The sequence below is a fragment of the Protopterus annectens genome, chromosome 16.part0 (assembly GCF_019279795.1).
Source record: "Protopterus annectens isolate FY-2018-M chromosome 16.part0, PAN1.0, whole genome shotgun sequence".
In the NCBI taxonomy this organism is placed as follows: domain Eukaryota; kingdom Metazoa; phylum Chordata; order Ceratodontiformes; family Protopteridae; genus Protopterus; species Protopterus annectens.
In genome coordinates this window covers 608,145,771-608,166,822 of record NC_056750.1, presented here as the reverse complement: position 1 = coordinate 608,166,822, position 21,052 = coordinate 608,145,771, and the positions used below count along the sequence as shown (strand labels likewise).

Sequence of the window (21,052 nt, the reverse complement as noted above, 5' to 3'; positions counted from 1 at the left end):
CCTAAAAACATCCTGTGTGTTTTCACACAAAGGACAGACGTTACTGGGTTCATGCCTTGCCTTCCCATTTTAGCATCAGAGGTACGCCAACAGAGTGCACCCAAAATCAAATGCAGTTGTGGGCAGCAGCAGAGACCATTAGGTGGTGCCTTTTGGGGTAGGAGTTGTATAGACCAACTGCGGTGCACAGTCTTCTCTACAAAGTAAGCCAAAAGTCACAGAATATGTTGCGTCAGGGATAGCCACTCAGCAGTGTAAAATGATGATTTGCTCACACTGTTTAATGACAAAAAAATATACATGGGTATTTGCAGCACAAGCCCATGCTAATGCTGTGAGGGGTCTAACTGGCCCTATTGGCTAGTGTTTGCCTGCCATAAAGCCCAGCAGCCATAGCTCATTAAGTTACTGGTGGGCTGGTGTTCAGCTGCTCAGGCTGGTTTACTTGTGACAGTGCTGATGACCACAAGCTGATTTTATTTTCTCCAATTTGCCAAAAATGAACAAAGAATTGCTTCATTGAATACAGGTTCACTGACAGGATGCAGCTTGGAAATAGACACCATAATGGTAAGGAGAAAACTGGACATTCTATATATCCAGGAGACAGGGTGGAAGGGCAGTGCAGTAAAGTTACTTGGTTTGGGTACCAGAGTCTACTACTCATGGGGAGGACAAATTACAAATAGAGAGAGTGAGGGGTGTTGACAGAATTAGTGACTTGCTCATGACTATCAGACTCCAGTATCAGTAGTGTTTATAATCTCAGCCTATGCCCCACAGCAGGGCTGTGATGGCAAGAAAAATAGTGAATTCAGCTGCAGATGTAGGATCTACTAGATACAGCCAGACTCAGTACAGTAGGTGTTGATAACAGGATCTTGAATGCTCTTATTGGGAAAGACAGAACAGGACCGGAAGGCTGTATCCACACATGATGGTGCAACAGCAATAAAGAAGGAAAGGCCATTCTTGACTTCATTTGGCAAATAGCATGATGGTGGTCAACACATGGTTCAACAAGACAGACAGTCACAGGTTCACTTACAAGAGTGGCCACTGCAACTCAGGAACACTTCCTCCTAGTAAGGAAAAGGCACTGAGATAAAAATAGTGAATTCAGCTGCAGATGTAGGATCTACTAGATACAGCCAGACTCAGTACAGTTGGTAAATAAAATCCGACACTGCACAATAATCTCCACTGAAAATGTTTGACCCCAGTATAAACAACTGGTGGCTACAATCACATGCAAGCACTGGGCATAGAAGGCTCTAAGGTCAACAAAGACTAGGCTGAAAATCCAAACGTTAACTGAAGCAAATGTACAGAAGTTCAAGTAAATACTCAGGTCTCTAGAAGATGATCAACAAGGTGGTGATGAAAAAAAATAGCAGTGTCTCAGAACAGTATGCATAAAAGACTATAGAATAGATAAACAGCTGAGCTAGGTGTGGAATTAGTAAGGAAAACTGGCGATAGAATGCAGAAGTCTAGGAAGATTTAAAAAACAAAAAAGAGGTACAGGAAGAAGTGGGAGATAGGAAATGTGGACCAGGCTTAGAAGGAATACTATTTGGCTAACAAGAGGCTAAAACAGCAGTTGCACTGGCAAAAAACAAGATGTCAGAGAAACTCTACTGGCTTCTGGATAGTGACTTGACAGACAGCAGATTGTGAAGTAAAGACAGAACGATAATGAAGCTAGTCTTCAGGCACAATTCAGAATGAATACCACCAAAAGGCTGCTCACCAGACCAGGAGACAAAGGGACATGGAAGATTCTGAATGAAGAAAACCCACAGAAATGGTACTGCTCCATGCACAGCCTATAACGAAAGAGGAAGAAGAACCCACTGTAGAAGAAGCAAGAATGGCACTAAAGAAAAGGAAGTCAGGGAAAGCAGCACATAGATGAAATCATGGCAGATATGACCAAGCTGTTGGTTTAGTTAGGGAGAAATGGCATCTGTGGGTTCTCGTGACAGCATGGAGAGAAAGGCACATCCCAGATGCCTGGAGAGTAAGCATTCTAGTGTGTGTGTGTGTGTGTGTGTGTGTGTGTGTGTGTGTGTGTGTGTGTGTGTGTGTGTGTGTGTGTGTGTGCGCACGTGCAAGAACCAGGGAGACAATCACAAGTCTGAGAAGGACAACTTCACTCACACTGCAAATGAGTGCCAGACAGGGTGAATGATGCACAAATATGCAGAGTAGGATGGGAGGGAAGTAGCCTGCATTCAAGATCATAATGCAGTACAACCAACATAATATTTGCACTGAGACAGTCAGTGGAGAAGACTTAGAAAGCTGATTGGTGCAGTTCCTGTGATGGGTTGAAAGCCCAGATTTTGCCAGAATTAACTGTAGGCTATATAGAAGTACCCAGTGACACAATTACAGTTTTCAAACTCACAGAGGGACTCCAAGTGGGACTGGGTGTGCATCAGGGTTCAGCTCTGACTCCACTGATGTTCATACTGGTGATGGACTACATAAGAGACAGGTTGGACATGGTAGACTAACAAAGTAACTGTATACAAAGGATGTGGCACAGGAAGCCAACTCTGAGTGGGAACTTCAGCAAATAAAAGTGGACTAGAATGGAAAACTGAAGATACACGGGATGAAACTGAATACAGAACAGGCAGTTGTTATCTCCGCAAACGGGGAAAATTACAGAAGATGATGAAAAGTGAGATATAAGGGAAAACAGATTCAGGTACCTGGGTGGTGGAAACAGATGAGAAGGGAAGTCTGAAGATGAAAGTTAGAATCAGGGAAACTACATCCGACTGGCACAAAGTGTCAAGGGTAATGTGTGAGAGAAGAATGTCAGAGAATCTGAAAAGTAAGGTGCACAAAACAGTGATGTGACCAGTGCTTATGTAAGGCACCAAAAACTCAGGAAGTTAAGGCAAAGCAGTAGTAGAAGTTTGAGGGATGGAGAGGAAGTGCCAAAGATGGCTAGTAGGATGCACACTGGGGGCAGATAAGAAATGAGGACTCAAGAGCAGAATTCATAGTAGCCCCAGTTGCACAGAAGGTCAGCGAGAACAGGTTTCAGCAGTTTGGTCACATGTGCAGGAAAGCAGAAGACTATTGAGTGAAGATAATGTGGGAAGGACAGGAACAAGGTAAGAGGAAACAAGGATGTCCATAGATGGATGAACTGCATGACAGATGACCTGTGGCAGTGAGCCATGACTGTTGAAGACGGTAGAAGAGAATGGCACTAAACTGAGACGTGGTAACAACACCCCAGCCCCATGTAGAAAATAGGGAAAAAACAGGTTGATGATGATGATGACAATCCTATATGCAAGCCCCTTTTCAGGGAAGACCCTAAAACAATGGTCTCATTAACTTGCTCAGAATTTCAAATCAAGCAAGCACAGGCCAGGACTCAAAACCCAGGACTCAGTCGTATGTGCACTATACTACATTGTGAAAATTCATGGTTGGGAAGCACAGCTATACTGCTATGTAGTCAGTCAGTCAGTTGTTATTCTTAAAATCTCGTTTCAGTATCCAAAGTGCATTTGTAATAGGATATGAAGTCTCTTACCGGCAACTGTCACGTGTGTTAAAGCAGTGTCCCGTACACACTGTGTTTTTATGATTCACAGTTAAAACTTTCACATGAAGTGGATTACTGTGAGCTGTGCTCCTTTCTAGTCTGTGGTGTTGCAGACAGTCCATAAGATTGTATGATTCTTGTGTCTGTAACTTGTTATTGTATGTTATCAGGTGTTTCACAAAAGAGTACAGTTTCCCCAGTTTCCCTTTTTGTGTATATGCTTACTCTACAAAATAAAGAAAATGAAATTATTTATACATATTTTCTCTCTCCTTTTTTTATTTTGTTGCTATTTAGCCTGTAATTTTTTTAGTTTTTTGAATTAGTCATTTTATTTGTTTGGGGTATAGCTAGCATACATTCAGAGATATTTCCTGGCTGCTTAGCTGTATGGTTACAGTAGCTGGGATCTCCACAAATAGCATATTGTGGCTGACACACGGTTCCTCTTTTTGCTAGCAGACAGGAAAAATACATCACAATGCTAAAACTAGCTTCCCTCACAATTAGCTTGTTCAGTTTCCACTTTTTGAAGGACTGGATATTGTATTCTCAATGTATTAGAAAAGAACATTACGTAAGTCAGCAGTGTGGAACAGAAAGGCAGTAAATTAAAATATCTTGTATGACATACCTTTTAAAGAATAACATTTATAAGACTAATGTTCAATGATGCTACTTCATTTTTCAGGTTTGATCAGCAGAAATAGAAATGAATAGGCATACGAAACAGAAGTATATGCATTACAAGGTAACACTTATCTCACTGTAACTGGCAGTATCCCATTGTTAATGACAGTCTGCTTTATCAAAGCAAAGGTTTTTTGTACATTTTTCATGATGGAACTTAAGACACAATCTACAAAACAAAGAATAGCTACAAATTAGTTCTCACAAGTGGATTTGCATTCTTTAGGGTGCGTGTTTATCTTTCTGTAAGACAGAATAATAAAGCAATTACTGCCTAAAGTTTTACAGACATAAGTTAAACACTCACCACAATAACAGATATGTAAGAGTGGGGTCATCAGCACTAACTTCCAGGACCAAGAACACAGGAAACATAATCATTCAGGAGTCTTAAACTTTTCCAAGCCACTGCATCCCTACATTTCTTTCTCATAATGTACCAGACTAACTCCTTTCCCCAGATCTGAGGCTTTCTGACAGATTACAGATTTTTGTCATGTATAAATAATATCAGAACTTAGAGAGATCAAAGCATATTTTCGCCACAGTCAGCACACTGGGAAAAAATACTGATGAATGAACAACCTGACTGAAGCCATCTTCAGTAAGAAGGAAGGATTTAATTAAAGGAAGACCATGTTTTTTAGAAGACTAGGCAATAAGATCCAGTAGGCAATGCATGATGCTCAAAAATCTTCCTGACAAAGGTAAGAATCAGGAAACAAACTTAAGCCATAGTTAGCCTTTCCAAAACAAAGTAAATTCATGAAGAAGGATGTGTCCTTCAAGAAGGCCTTATACCTGTCCAACAAAACTAAGAAGGAAGCATCTTGGTCCACGTGAAAATTGGAAATGGCAGCCAAATGGATTTTGATAAAGGAAACCCTAATAAAAAATGCCAGCATGCCTGAAGGCCAAAGCCAAAAAAAAAAAAAGCCCACTTTATGCTTTCCTTGTACTGGGATTCTTGGAAGAAGAAATATTGGAAACATCTCTCTCCAAAAGAGAAGGATCACAAGCAATCTCTGGAAATGAAGACATCAAACTGAGAACTGAGCGGAGCAATGAATGTTCAACAGAGACATGCCTGATGGATGAGACGACAAGATCTTGGTTAGCGTCAGAAAAAAATGTTTTCTCCAGAAGATGAGGCAGCAAAAGAAGGAACCAGATTTGTTGGAGTTCATAACAGGATCCAAAGAAGAACTATAATATGATGCATAAAAAAAAGGAATCATGGGCCTGCTACTGCTGCCATGAGGCCCAGTATTTTTAGACTCTGAAGAAGTGACACTGCAAGACCTTCCAGAAGAATGGAAATGCTGGAGATCAAAACCTGAACTCTCTTTGCGGAGATCCTGGACTTGTAGATCAATGTGTCCAACTAGCAAACTATAAACACTAGGTGTTCATATAGCTACAAGTGGGACTGAAGGAGAAGTTCACGACTTCCTAATCAGAAAAGAATAAACTTTATAAGCTGCAAAGAGGAGACAGACATCCAAGGTAGAGACACATTTTGGTTCCCCGCAGACAACAGTGAGTTACCACAATGGGCATGTATTTGGTGACTCAGTTGATACCAAATGGAAGCATCCGGAACTGGAAATTACTTTTTGTGAAGTGCAGGAACCTCTGATACTGATTATGGATCTTTTTGTGCAGATAAGTATCTTAAAGCTTTAAAGAGCACACCTAATCTCCTTTGTAAATACAGGAGGACTGTCTGACTACAGAGCATATGGAAGGTATGTTTGGAGATAACATGTTAAGGCCACTTAGTTTTAGAATTGGCCTGAACTTCTTGATGTTTTTAAACAAACACACACACACAATGGAATATTGTGGCTCTCTCTAGTCTGATATGACCTCATATATGTTGTTTTGATTATTATCTCAGCATGAAATTCTACACAATCCAAACGTATTAGCACATACTAAATATCTAATACTATTGTTTTTAAGTCTGAATGTCCTTGTAGGATAAGATATGTTGATGTGATATTGTTTTCTGAGAAAGCTACTCATTGCCCATAATGCACTGTGATGGCAACAGTAATGAGATTACAGTGCCATACTCTGTGTTGCAATACAGTCCCATTCACACAGAATGGAAGCAGTGAGAAATACTATCAAGTTTGAGAATCTTCGGTAAAAATGCCAGTGACTTTTTTTTTGCAATGACTAATAAACTTGTTTCCTTACTTGTTATACCTTTTATGAAAACTTCTTGCAAAAAGGCTAAAGAAATAATGGAGATAACATAGCTTTTTTAAGTGACATTTGGGAGTTTGTTGTCCTGTCCATATACCCTGAGTCAGGCAGATCATCGTATACCATAGCTTGCAAAGCTCAGCTAATTGGTTAAGCTAACTTCTGTGGTTGTTAGGTTTATTCACCTTTTGAATAAAAAAAAAGGCTCAACACATGTATGACCCCACAGAAGGCAAATGATGCAGCTTTATATCTCAGCAGGGAGTCAGAACTGTATATTTTGAGCCTGAATAACTTTATGACCTCAGAGGATGTGAATAATTAAAAAACTAACATGTACATCACTGTGTTGATTATCCTTAGCAAAGACTTTCAGATGTGACAGGCAGAATGAAGCAACAGCAAGTGAGAGAAATTCATAAAGTAGTAGTATGAGATTTCATTCAGCACCAAAATGGTGAGTAATGAGGAAGCTGACTAGAACAGAAATGTTACAGTGGGAGAAAAGTTCTTTAAAAGGAGCAAAAATACACATACAAAAAAATTATTTCCAGTAACGAAGGAGGACTCTTGGTCTTTCTAAGATCTAAAATTAAGAAAGGAAATATGAAGAGGCCAGTGAGAGGGAAGGGCCTGAGGGAGATAAAAAATACTCCCTACAAAAGACTCCCAACTGAAGAAATAAGTAAGAAATAAGAGTTCTCTTAAGACTTGAATAAATTCCTAAAAGGAAACAATAACCCCAACTTAGAGCATTCTGAATATATATATATATATATATATATATATATATATATATATATATATATATATATACATGTCATAGAGCCTGGTGTCTTCAGAAGAACAATGAGTGAAGCCTTGCAACAAAGATCTGGAGGATGAAGCTAGTGAGGTGGATTATGGCATAGAGAAAAGGGGGTATAGAAACTTGGGAATCTTCCTACAGACCAAGGATGGACCCTACCAGATCATTTTTTACAAAAATGCATCAATTCTCATTCAGACATAATTCTAACTTTTCAGTAGCCTGGTCTCATAAAGTGAGTGTTCAAAGAAAGGAAATGATAGGTTACATTGTGTTAGCCATTCATTATTAAATAAGATATTAATTTATACTGCACCATAAATTAACCTACGAACAACTTTTATTTCATATATTTGTTCAGTTCTATTCTTCTAACCAGACTGTCTGAATAGGCCAGGCACATTTTCAATACAACAACAAAGAGAAAAATAACTTGGGATGAACTGCTCAGGCCTTTTGTACTTCCAAAATACTGTGATGCTGAAAAGTCAAAGCATGCAATAACACAGTTATTTTTAATATACAATTAAAGCACCAGGACAAATAAAGAGTATTTACTGTGCAGCAGAAGGCAAGGGTACACAACATGTTTAATCATTACTTCATCTTTTTTCGGCTGCTCCCGTCAGGGGTCACCACAGCAGATCAACTGTTTCCATTTCTTCCTGTCCTCTGCATCTTGCTCTGTCACACCAACCACCTGCATGTCCTCTCTCACCACATCCGTAAACCTTATCTTAGGCCTTCCTCTTTTCCTGTAACCTGGCAGCTTCATCCTTAGCATCTTTTTTCCCAATATACTCTGCATCCCTCCTCAGTACATGTCCAAACCAACATAATCTTGCCTCTTTGGCTTTGTCTCCAAACCTTCCAACTTGGGCTGACCACTAATATACTTATTCCTAATCCTGTCCATCCTCGTCACAACCAGTGCAAATCTTAACATCTTCAACTCTGCCACATCAAGCTCTGACTCCTGCCTTTTTGACAATGCCACTGTCTCCAACCCATATAACATAGCTGGTCTCACTACCCTCTTGTAGACCTTCCCTTTCACTCTTACTGGTACTAGTCAGTCACAAATCACTCCTGACACTTCTCCACCCACTCCATCCTGCCTGTACTCTCTTCTTCACCTCTCATCCAGACTCACCATTACTCTGAACTGTTTATCCCAAGGATTTAAACTCATCCACCTTCACCACCACTACTCCCTGCATCCTCACCATTCCTCTATCCTCCCTCTCATTCACACACACATTCTGTCTTAGTCCTGCTGACCTTCATTCCTCTTCTCTCTAGAGCTTATCTCCACCTCTCCAGGGTCACCTCCACCTGTTCCCTACTGTCACTACAAATCATAATGTCATCTGCAAACATCATTGCCCAAGGGGACTCCTGTCTGATCTCGTCTGTCAGCCTGTCCATCACCATTATAAATAAGAAAGGGCTCAGAGCTGAACCTTGATGTAATCCCACCTCCATCTTAAACTGTCACACTACCCTCGTACATATCCTGTATCACTCTTACTTACTTCTCTGATACTCCCGACTTCCTCATACAATACTACAACTCCTCTCTAGGCACCCTGTCATATGCTTTCTCTAAATCCACAGAGACGCAATGCAACTCCTTCTGACATTCTCTGTACTTCTCCATCAACACTCTCAAAGCAAACATCGCATCTGTAGTGCTCTTTCCTGGCATGAAACCGATCACTAATCATCACCTCCCTTCTTAACCTAGCTTCCACTACTCTTTCCCATAACTTCATGCTGTGACTGATCAATTTAATCCCTGTGTAGTTACTACAGCTCTGCACATCACCCTTATTCTTAAAAATCGGTACCAAAACACTTTTTCTCCATTCCTCAGGCATCCCCTCACTTTCCAAGATTTCATTAAACAATCTAGTTAAAAACTCCACTGCCATTTCACCTAAACACCTCCATGCTTCCACAGGTATGTCATCTGGACCAACAGCCTTTCCGTTCTTCATCCTCTTCATAGCTATCCTTACTTCCTCCTTGCTAATCCACTGCACTTCATGATTCACTATCTGCACATCATCCAACCTTCTCTTCCTCTCATTCATCAACCCCTCAAAGTACTCTTTCCATCTGCTCAACACACTCTCCTCACTTGTGAGTATGTTTCCCTCATTATCCTTTATCACCCTTACCTGCTGCACATCTTTTACTAGCTCAGTCCCTCTGTCTAGCCAGTTGGTACAGGTCCTTTTCTCCCTCCTTAGTGTCCAACCTTTTATAGAACTCATCATACGCCTTATCCTTAGCCTTCGCCACCTCTCTCTTTGCTATGCACCTCATCTCCTTATACTCTTGTCTACTTTCTCCACCTCTTTGACAATCCCACTTCTTCTTCGCCAACCTCTTTCTCTGTATACTCTCCTGTACTACTTCATTCCACCACCAGGTCTCCTTGTCCTCCTTCCTCATTCCAGATGTCACACCAAGCACCTTTCTAGCCATCTCTCTTACTAGCTCTGTTGTAGTTACCCAGCTATCCAGTGCCTGTCTTAACTCTTCCCTGAACATCACCTCACAATTACCATTTTTCAATTTCCACCATTTGATCCTTGGTGCTGCCCTCACACTCATCCTTTTCTTCTTGATCACCAATGTCATCCTACAAACCACCATCCTATGCTGCCTAACTACACTTTCCCCTACCACCACTTTACAGTCTCCAATCTCCTTCAGACTGGCCCTTCTACATAAGATATAATCCACCTGTGTGCATCTTCCTCCACTCTTTTATGTCACCCTATGCTCCTCCCTCTTATTAAAATACATATTCAACACAGCCATGTCCATCCTTTTCGCAAAATCCACTACCATTTGACCTTCTGCATTCCTTTGCTTAACACCATACCTACCCATCACTTTCTCATCCCCTCTGTTCCCTTCATCAACATGCTCATTGAAATCTGCTCCAATCACCAGTCTCTCACCCTTGGGTACAGTCATCACCACTTCATCCAACTCACTCCAAAATTTTTCTTTCTCATCCATCGCAAACCCAACTTGTGGAGCATATGCACTAACAACATTCATCATTACACCATGAATTTCCAGCTTCATAAACATCACTCTATCCAACACTCTTTTCACCTCCAAAACACTCTTAGCATACTGTTCCTTCAGGATAATGCCTACTCCATTTCTCCTCCCATCCACACCATGATAAAACAATTTGAACCTGCCTCCAATACACCTAGCCTTGTTCCCCTTCCATCTGGTCTCTTGCACACACAATATACCAATCTTCCTTCGGTCCATCATATCAGCTAGCTCTCTCCCTATACCAGTCATACTACCAACATTCAAAGTTCCAACCCTCACTATCACAGTCCTAGCCTTTACCTGCCTTTGGCCATGACTTCCGCCTCTTCTCCTCCTTTTCCACCAGCACCCTGTTGGCCAACAGTACTGGTGGCGGTTGTTAACCGGCCTCGACCGTTCGGTATATATGTGTACTTTGTCTGCATGTACAATTTGGCGGATGCCCTTCCTGCCTCCTCATTTATCCAAATGCACTGGCTTGTGCATCCCCAGTGGCTGAATGTAATTCATTAACATGCTTCTACAGCACATGTAAGAGCTAACAAATCAAACTCAGTCATTCATCAGAGTTCTCCTGAATTACAGTTGCAGCACCATTTCTTAGCAAACCACTTATTAAATAATAAATTGTAACTCTGTGAATCCAGCAAACTGGTTTCTTGTGGTAAGGAGTACCACAAATGGGGTTATGTGTACTCAACAGACTAACACTAGAACTATTTCTGGTTCTTCCTAGGGATGTTAGAAAGCATTAACAAAAAGTTGATCTCTTTCTGGTGAATTAAGTTCAAGTGAGGAAAACATATCAAGCCTACAATACTTGAAAGCAAAAGTTAGCTTGCTTGCAAATACAAATCAATTACCTACTGGAAATTCAGACTCACTACTGCAAGTCCCAAAACTATTAAGTGTAATCCTAGCAAAATAACAGTGATGTTTGAAATTCATTGTCACACACAAAAAGTGTATTCTGAGGTGGGGGAATGTTCTCCTTCACTCCAACCCTGCTACTTCTATATACTAACTTCAAGATCAGTGTCCTTTGGATGAAACAACAACCATTTTGGACTTTGGACTTGCTACATATTTCCCTGTAATTGCACTTAAATGCTTACACCTCAGGATTGTACTTACAGCCCTCAAAGCAAACATGTACAAAACATGGCTAAGACACCTTATTTATTTACTTACTTTTGTCGACTGGGTAAGTAGGCATGATTTTCTGATCATAAAGCTGGTTGGACACTATTAGATAAAGAAAACAAGAGGTCCAGGTTTAAACAATGGAGTTACTGGTGGCAAGTTTTTAAGATTCAGATTATAAGTGATGGGAGAAAGAAAGAAGAAATATAAGCAGAATGTGAAATGTATTGATTTTTAGAAACAAATAGGTTACAAGTAATGAAGAGTGGTTATATAAATAGAGGAAATAAAAAATGCAGAGAATTATAAGCTGAGCAATTAAGGGTTGCCTTTCTTAAGAAGGCAAGTAGCACAAACAGAGAGAAATGTGCAATGTTATAGATTATGAAAGGACAACTAGTATAGAAACAAGAATTAGAAGTGTAATAAATGTTTATGTATACATGTTTGGGGAAAATGACAAAAATGAGGAGTAAAAAATGTTTCAGGAAGAAGCACGCAAACCAGAATAAGAAAATGGTAAACCAGTACTAAAAGAGTTAAATGCTATAATTAACTTGGGGGTGCTGGGATATTTTGCCAGTTTTTTTTTTTAAGTCCCTGGATGATAGATAACAGTCAGTGTTTATTAAGTAAAGGAAACTCAGCAGAATGATATTAAAGTGTAAGCAAAGAAAGGAGAAAGAAAACATAAGCCCTACAGACCAATAGCATTATTCATATTCTCTTGTTTCCAGGGTATACACATCAGTTATCTTCAGTGCCTGCTAACACATTAATTGCTGCAGCCTCTAAATCATTAGTAACCCCCTACCCTCAAGCAATCTTCACCATTCATATGACCTTTCAAAGGTGATTCTGCTCATATATTTGACCGACAGCCTAAGTAAGGTCTCACCGCTAACTTATAACTTACCACTCCTTTTTAGTATTGTACCATTTGCCTAAATAGGGTACACTCCAGAATATGGTTGGGGCAAGGAAGCAAACAATCTTTGATGAAATATGAGGTTTGTTTACAGTTGTAAACATAGGCAGAGCCAAGATGCACTGGGACTACAGCTTTTCCTGCAAAAGCTCAAGTATGTGCACACAAAACACAAAGTCTTACCCTTACAACACACAGCTTTATTAGCAGTGCCTGGAAAAAGAATGGCAGTGGAAATTCACAGATCACTACTGTGTAAACTTATTACAAATCCAAAATCCAGATAATCACAATAACCTGAGGTACAAATACCGTCAGAGCCACTGATTTCTCATGTCACCTCGAGCGTGTCACTTGACGTCTTTATGTAACTGACCATGCAGACATATTAAGCAGACACAATCTCCTGTCTCTGCTGGCTCATTCTTGTGATATAATTCAACATAAATATGATGTAATAATTAAGTGACCACAGTGGACATTAACTCAGAACAATGCTCTTTAATATGCCCATACCATCAAGAAATTCCCCAAAGGATCTTTTTTAATCTAAGTGGAAATACCTTCAAACACTTTTTGACAAACTACAAATAGCACTACTTTGAACTACAGAATGTGCTGAAATAGGGATTTATTTTCTTAAACTCTGGTTCTGGATAACTACATTGTTCATTTTACTCCAATGACACCTGAAACTAAGCAAAACCTAATATAGACTTTACTAGGTTGTTTTTGCATTCTGGAATCGCCAAAAGAAATCTTACCATGCAAAGGAATGTGAGAACCAACATACGATGTATTTTAACTAAACAGGAATTCAGGAAATTTCTCTCAGTCTTGCATGGCATGAAAACATGTTGATCCAAACTAATGTTAATGAACATTTTAACTAAGCTTCATGTCACTCTACACTACAAACTGAGTATTACTTAGCAAATTACTTTGATGCATTAAGTAAGCTCAAACCTCTAGGCATGAAGAAATTCCACGAAGCGCTTTACTAAGTACACTTCAGTGAACCAATATCCCAGTTGGTAAACAAAAGAACTGTCAGGAGACATCTACTGTACTTACATTCAAACCCTACTGATCTCATTAAACTGTCCATATGACAGATTTAGCCTAGACACATTTACAACCTCCCTTCAACGTGCCACTTCACTCAGTCCTTTGCAGAGCAGCCAAATTCTGCAAAAAATAATTGTTGTGCAGATTGTTTTCAATTGTATGTTTCAGCTTCCAGAAGTTCCTTCTACAGATACCTGTTAAATGTTTCCCCTGTAGGTCTTTTTGTTTATATATTTTGTTTTGATGTACTCCTATACAGTGTCTCACACACCACATGATACAACATAGTGTAGGATCACTGATATGGAGTATTCATTATTACCAGAGATTTATACAATTACAAATGTGTCCACCTCCGTAGTGCTCAAATATCAGCAACTATGACACCTAAATTCATAACACGTTAATGGACTTTGGCCAACACAGGACTGCTAGAAATGGCAAAGTACAACATCAGAAGGGCTGATCGTCATTGGTGGGTAGATGAAGAGGCTAGGATTACTGTAGTGTGACTCCCTTGAGGACCTGTGACAAGAAGGCTACACAAGCCAAGCATAGTGCTGGCAGGTGGATGAAGACTGGCATGATAGCAGGTCTCACTTCTACCACACATCACACAAAAAAGGATGCTCTGCTTTACACCTGTTTTAAACACGCTGTGACTCTCCCTCTTCGAGTAGAAACATGGGGCAGCTAGCAGTCAACATAAGATGGGTTAAGCCTGTGACCACAGCTCAGGAGATAGGGGGGAGAGTTGAGGCAACAGCAGCATGGACAAAGCACCACGGATAGCTGAAAGAAGATATGTAAATGACATGGGAAAGTAAAGTTATAAAACTCCATATTCTATATAAAGCCTCACAAAAGATTAGCAAGTAAATGGCATTTTGACTTGGACTTAATTGTTTCTTATAATGAAAACTACTCTAAAAAACTATATACTTTGTGATGCTTTTGTTTTTAAAATGGAGTGCTGGACAACAATTACATCCACATACAGATTCTCCCACATGGCTATCACTATAACATACCACAAAATAACACAACCACCTATTTTCTGACCCCTGAAAATACAACCTGCATTAGAGAATTTCTGTTAAAAATGGTAATTAAACCCTATATGTTATGCGGTAGACCACTATCTGATTAAACGTAAGAGCTCTGTCACTACTAAAGTGAATAATGTCAGCTGTTAACTGAAATGAATGGCCAAAGCTAAAGCACAGACACACAAGACACAATGCAGTGAAAGGTCAAGCAGCTGCAGCGTGATAAACCTGGCCATGATGTTTCCTCAAGTTTTTAAAAATCATTTGGCAATCATAAAACAGTTCTTTCAACAAACAAAACGATTTTCCAGGTCATCAAAAATAAATCAAAATACTCAAACATTCATTTCGAATACACAGAACAAAGTACAGCTTTGAAAAATCAAATGAAACCCCTCCATAATAAAAAAAAATGGAAAGACTACTGAAATCACAACCAAAATAAAAGAGTTCAAATGCTATGATATTCTTTTGAATCTCCTGATATGAAAAATGAACTTAATACTTTGAAACAATGCTATTTTCTGATTAAATCAAGAAGATCCTTACCCGTACAATAACTCCCTTTTCTTGATAGTATTTCAAGATCAGTGTAATGTTTTGTTTGAAGTTCTCCAAACGTCGTTCAATAGCATGGGCATTGTCATCAGGACGGCCCTGTTGAGCTGCTCGCTTCTCCAGGCGCTGCCGTAGTTTTTGGCTTGAACACACTAGCAACACTACTAAATCTGGAGATCCAATCTGGTGCATAAAAATAAAACACAAGGAAGTCAAGAGGCGATTCTGCCAAAAATGAGACAAATCTGCAAATCCTGTCCAGGCATACCAGAATCAGCAGTGACTAACTATCTATACCTGATATATGCTTTACAAACTTAAAATAACATATTCCTTTACAGATCAGCTTGAACTATTAGCTGCAGAGAAAATCATTACAAAATAGCATCACTTTTCTAAAATACTTTCTGGAATACACTCGCATTTCTTTTGAAATTTTTCATAAAATTACAGGTGAGCAGTTCCACTAGCTCTGAAACTAGGAAGTGTATATGAAAAAGAAACATCAAAACCTTCTGTGAGGTAAACATGCAAATCAAAGAGAAGAAAAAGTTGCTGTTCTCAAACGAGATAATGAGAAGTTATAGAAAACAGCACTTAGGAGTTAGAAGGGAACATAGAAGAAGGATAACCATCAGTTAGAATCTTGTGGCTAGACTACAAAAGGCCTGCCGGATCAGCACTTTACTGTTAACCTATGAACCCAATAATTAAGCAATAAGGTATGACCAAGTCTTATATTAATATGAGTTAAGCAGCTCCAAAGGAGGAAAGATAATTTAAAAATGCTGCAGTTGCTAGTGTAAAATATTGTAAACCACTAAGTGTATCAGTCTGCATTTAAAATAACTAAATATTGCCATTTACAAAAAGTGACAAGACTATAATGCAGAAACTTTTTCCAGAGTAATTTATGAATACGGCATCTATTGTATTTTGTATTCAAGTTAGCATGTTTATGATTTGCACACCAAAATGGCATTCTGTGCTCTGTGCAAAATTACTGTGAAAGCCAGACCATCTATTTATCATAATAAGTCTTAAACAAGAACAGTTGTATTAAAAAGCAAGAAAATAATAAGTTTGAACTCAGTATTATAAATACCTTTTTGCAATACAGTGATTTTGTTTTTTCTATTAACAGCATTTGGTATATAAAGTCATTCATTGCAACTCATTGTGATATGTCTCACTTTAGATTAGCCATATGGAAGGAATGACTGTATTGGAAGGAATTTGTAGTACACTTTAATGTAAATAATAGCACCTCTTCTCAGGTATACAAATTGCAATGATTTATTTTACCATCAGTAATGAATACTTTATGCTACATCACTTGCAAAGTTTTAAAATAACATTTATTTCTAAGCTAATTGGAAAACTAACAGACACAGTTAATTTGTTTTTCACCCAAGACAATGCTCATGAGGCTTTCTTCTAAAACACTGTTTTAAAAATAAATGTGATTTCAATACAAATTGCCTTAGCACAAATCAGTAATTTATTGTGGTTTGAAAAGGGAGGCAAGAGCAGGCATAAGAAGGTACTTGTTAATTTTTATTTCATCAGTCAGCAAGGACTAGAAATGGCAACAATGACTTTATTCTCAGGAAAACTGTTATGCAAAACAGTTTCATGCTAGTTGGATCAACTGTGAGCCATTGTAAGGGCTTGGAAACACGGCCAAGACAGTCTTATGTACAACATGCAGACCTTCTATCATTCTGAATGCATACAAGGTGATGTACCATTTCTAGGGTATGTCAGAGAATATTATGTACATCTCACTGTGCCAAAACATGCAGATGAGGACTGTATACAGTGTTATGGATGCAGATGTCTGTGCGATATGTACAAATGCCACAGTGGGCCACTAACATGTTGCTGTTTTCAGAATTCGGCCTTATGGTAACTTTTGTTTCCAGAAGAATGGGCCTTCTGTATTGTCCACTGGCATCATGTCTAATGTGTCACATGACACAAAAATAATATAAGACAACTCTGATCCCTTTGCTGCTGTCTAGTAGCTAATCATCCCATTAGACTGTCATGAATGAGTCTTCTCTGTAGGTCCTCTGATACCATATCCATCTTGCCATAGGGTAATACTCTCCACAGCATTTTCCATACTGCAAGGTGCCAGTCCTGCTATAATGAATGCTGCATCATCTGTCTACCATTCAGTCTTTTGTGTGGTAGTATTTTATCCTGCTGTTTGCACATTATTACTTACAATACAAATTGACTGTAGGGCTTTGTCATGTTCACTAAATTATTTTTTCATTTTAATAAGGTGTACTTTCAGTACTACATGCAACACATAGGTAGTAACTATACTTTGCACAGCGAAGGAACATATTTTTTTAATAAATGCATAAATAATGCTTCTGAGGTCATGCCTAATTTAGAACAGCTTTATTCAAATAGAAATGATCCATTACAGAGCATGACTATCAGTTCCACACAAAAAGTCAAACTGGCAGCTCCTTATCCAACCACTCACACCACTGCACGGTTGTTCTGTGAAGGAAAAGGCTTACAGAATGCTGCAGAGAGAGAGAAACCTTCTGAAGCATCTGCACTTGAGATCTCAGCCATGAACTATGCCCTTGCTAAAACACTGGTCACACCTGTGTACCACAAAAACACTTACTTTGAAGATTAGCTTGCAAAAATAAAGTGAAAGGAGATGTGTATAAAATGCTGAGGGTTTACTTAGTTGACTGCAGGATACTACAGGTTTGTAACGTGGTACCTTTCATTCCATAATTCTTTTTTTTTCCAGTGGTGTTGCTTTCTACATGCAGACATGTCATGCATTATCATTGTTAATGGCCATAAAAAACTCTGCAAAGTTGTGCCACTATGCACTATGTTTTCTGCTTTATATAATAACATGTTCATGAGTCCCACTCTCTGTCCTTTGGAGTCTGACATGTTGGTTTTATTTACTTAAGAGTAGTAATAATGTCTCTTCTGACTTTCAGGAAGAACTGATTAAATCATTTATCTAATTATACATAACAGCTGTTCACAGGTTAACGCTTCTCATGGGGTCTGTATTACCATGTCGAAAGACATGTTCACTGAACATGTCTTAATCGACATGGAAATAATGACTTGTCAAAAACATGAATGGCAGAGTCAGCAAATTTTTTCCCAGTGGAAAAAAATTGCTCGCCCATCATCGGGCATTTGCCCTTTTCCACACTGTAGTGCAATCTCGGATATTGGTATATTTAATTGGGGGCACCCCCCCCCACATCAGGGGTGTGTGGGGTGAAGCCCCCCACACTGTAGGGATTGAAAGTGTGTTTTTTTTCTGTATGGCTAACCGATTTTTTTCCCCTTGGAAAAAATTTGCTAACTCGGTTGTTCGGGTTTTTAACAAGTCCATATTTCCGTGTCGATTAAGACGTATTCACCAAACATGTCTTTTGACATGGTAATATATACCCTTCTCAGGGACAATCCATACTCAAGAGTCAGACAAAGTACAACTGGGAATGAGAAGCTGTAAACCAGATTTACGGTGATACTTATAACAGTTCTCGAACTTAACTCTGTGTTACAATTCCGAATGGGTGTCATATGCATTGCTCTTGAGTATACTTTGGAAAGTATGACTGCTAAGACTTTAGTTATTCTGGAGTTTTCAAATTATACACTGATCAACAAGGGAAATAATGAGTGCTGTTTTAACCACACTGCAAACACAGCCTTCTGTGACGTCCCCTATCTGGGCTAGTAATCAAGGAGTCTGAATCTTCACCACTGACACTGGAGAGGGATGATCACTTGGAACAAAAATAGATACACACAGTATTTCCAGATGCAGCTCTCTGCATCAAGCACAATTCAATTTCCCTTAAGAACACACAGGGAACACACTCAGTCCAGGGTCTGAATTTCTCTCTCTGTCTGCCTCCAGGTTCCCATTAAAACTCCCTACTGGCACAGCTATAGAGCTGAGTCCTTTGTCGACTGTCCAAACCAAGTCCTCCAGCATCCTCTCTGTGAAACCAGTGCTTCGTGCCCCTGCTCCAAGCAGCTGCGAGATTTGATTTTCACACACACCCACCTAGGAAAGGCTGCCACAGATTTATTAGCTATGTCCCCTTCTGCTCAAACTATAAGGTAGTTACACTGCCACCAGACACTCCAAAGGCAGCTACTTTAAGGGTCATCATGAAAATACTAAATATCTATTTATAATAAACTGAAATAATGTAACAAATAAGCAACAGATAAATCAGGCAGGAACCAGGCAGAAAAATATAATTTCTAAAGCAAAAAGGCACAGTCTCTAATTCTTCCAGTAGACAGAATACTCCAAAAGGAGAATAAAGGCATCAAGGTAGAAAAACACAGTCACAAAGTCCTCCAGTGATAAAAACAATCCAGGATATTTATTGCAACAGAAGGTTCGCCATGAAGCAAGAGGTACTCATGTATATTCTGGATCCCTAACTCATTAGGAATCATGGTGAACAGGGACTGTACATCAAAGGTTACAAAAATAACATCACCAGCATCAAGGATACCTCTAGTACATTCATAGAGGTCTAATAAAAACTGTTTTGAGTCCCTTAAAACCACCTGATTCCAATTAATGACTGGTCTCAAAAACTTCTCCACATAGAGTGAAAGTGGTTCTGTGACCCACCCTCCACCTGCCACAATAGGTCTCATAGGTGGGTCAGTCGGATGTTTATGTATCTTTGGCAGGCCTTGTATAAGTGGAATCAGTGGATGAACTACCTTTAAAAAAGAAAATACTTCTTCAGTGATGAGATGGGCAAAAAAAAACATTGAAAATACTATTACTTACTGATGTGATAACCCTGTGTACATCTTCAATGGTTATCTTATCATAAAAGCTACAATCACCTAACATGGAAGTCATAGACTGACAATTATGGGACCTATCCATCACAACAATGAGGCCACCTTTATCTGCTGGAAGAATCACAATAAAACTATTATGTTATAACTCTCTCAATGCTGTCCTTTCAGCATATGAGAGATTAGACTTGAGAGTATTTCCTCTGATTATTCCCACTGTCATAGAAATTAAAAATGTCTTCAGTGAGTTTCAAATATGCTTCCACTAAGGGATGGTTACTGGGAACATAGCTACTCAATTTCTTAAGGCTGGAATCATAACCAGCATCATTATTGGATGTATAACCTGGGCCTATATCACCATACATTAAACGTAGCATAATATTCCTACAAAACACTTTAAGGTCTAAAATAGTGTCAGGCATTCTACTCTTACATGTAGGTATAAAATTCAGGCCCTTACAAAGAACACATCTCTCCTCAGATGAAAGTTCATATACAGAGATATTCAAAATCAGTGATTCAGGGCCTTCCCCCACATCTTTTTCAGTGTTTGATTCTGATTCTGTTCTCCAGATAATTTGTGCTTCTGGCGCCCCCTGCTGGTTGATCGTACACGTCCTCCCCCCTGTCCGAACGGACAGGTAGGGGAAAAGGGAGGTCACCTATAGTGCCATTTCTCATAATATTATAAACTTCAGTGTCGGCAGATGGAATATTTCTACCCTTGGGTCTAACAACCCTTTCTGCCCTGTTACCATGATCACTACTATTTGTATTATTATTGGTGCTGTGGTAGTGGTGTCACCTCACAGTAAGACGCTGTCCTGTTTGATTCCCAGCTACAGCGTCTTCTGTGTGGAGACATGCATGAATGGGCGTACCTTTGTTGAAGGTTGTGCGTCAGAGCCGGCAACTCGGTACATAAAAAAAATCTACTGCCAATAATTACAGGACCGGAGTTCCGCTGTGGCGACCCCTAACTGGGAAAAAGCCGAGACACACAACATTAACTATGACTTTAGGGTATAAACTTCCCATCAGACCAGCTTCAGGACAAATATCTTCACAATCATTAACGCCTG

At 39.3% G+C, this 21,052-nt stretch overlaps 1 protein-coding gene across 2 annotated transcripts in view; it reads right to left on the bottom strand.

The window, feature by feature from the left end:
* The window catches only part of LOC122790848 (adenylate kinase isoenzyme 5-like), a 1,153,343-nt gene that overhangs the window by 776,498 nt on the left and 355,793 nt on the right, over nucleotides 1-21,052 (bottom strand). For both annotated transcript variants that reach the window (XM_044058488.1, XM_044058489.1), the window contains exon 5: nucleotides 15,114-15,305. In XM_044058488.1, coding sequence (XP_043914423.1) covers nucleotides 15,114-15,305 — 192 coding nt within the window. The remainder of the gene's footprint in view (nucleotides 1-15,113; nucleotides 15,306-21,052) is intronic.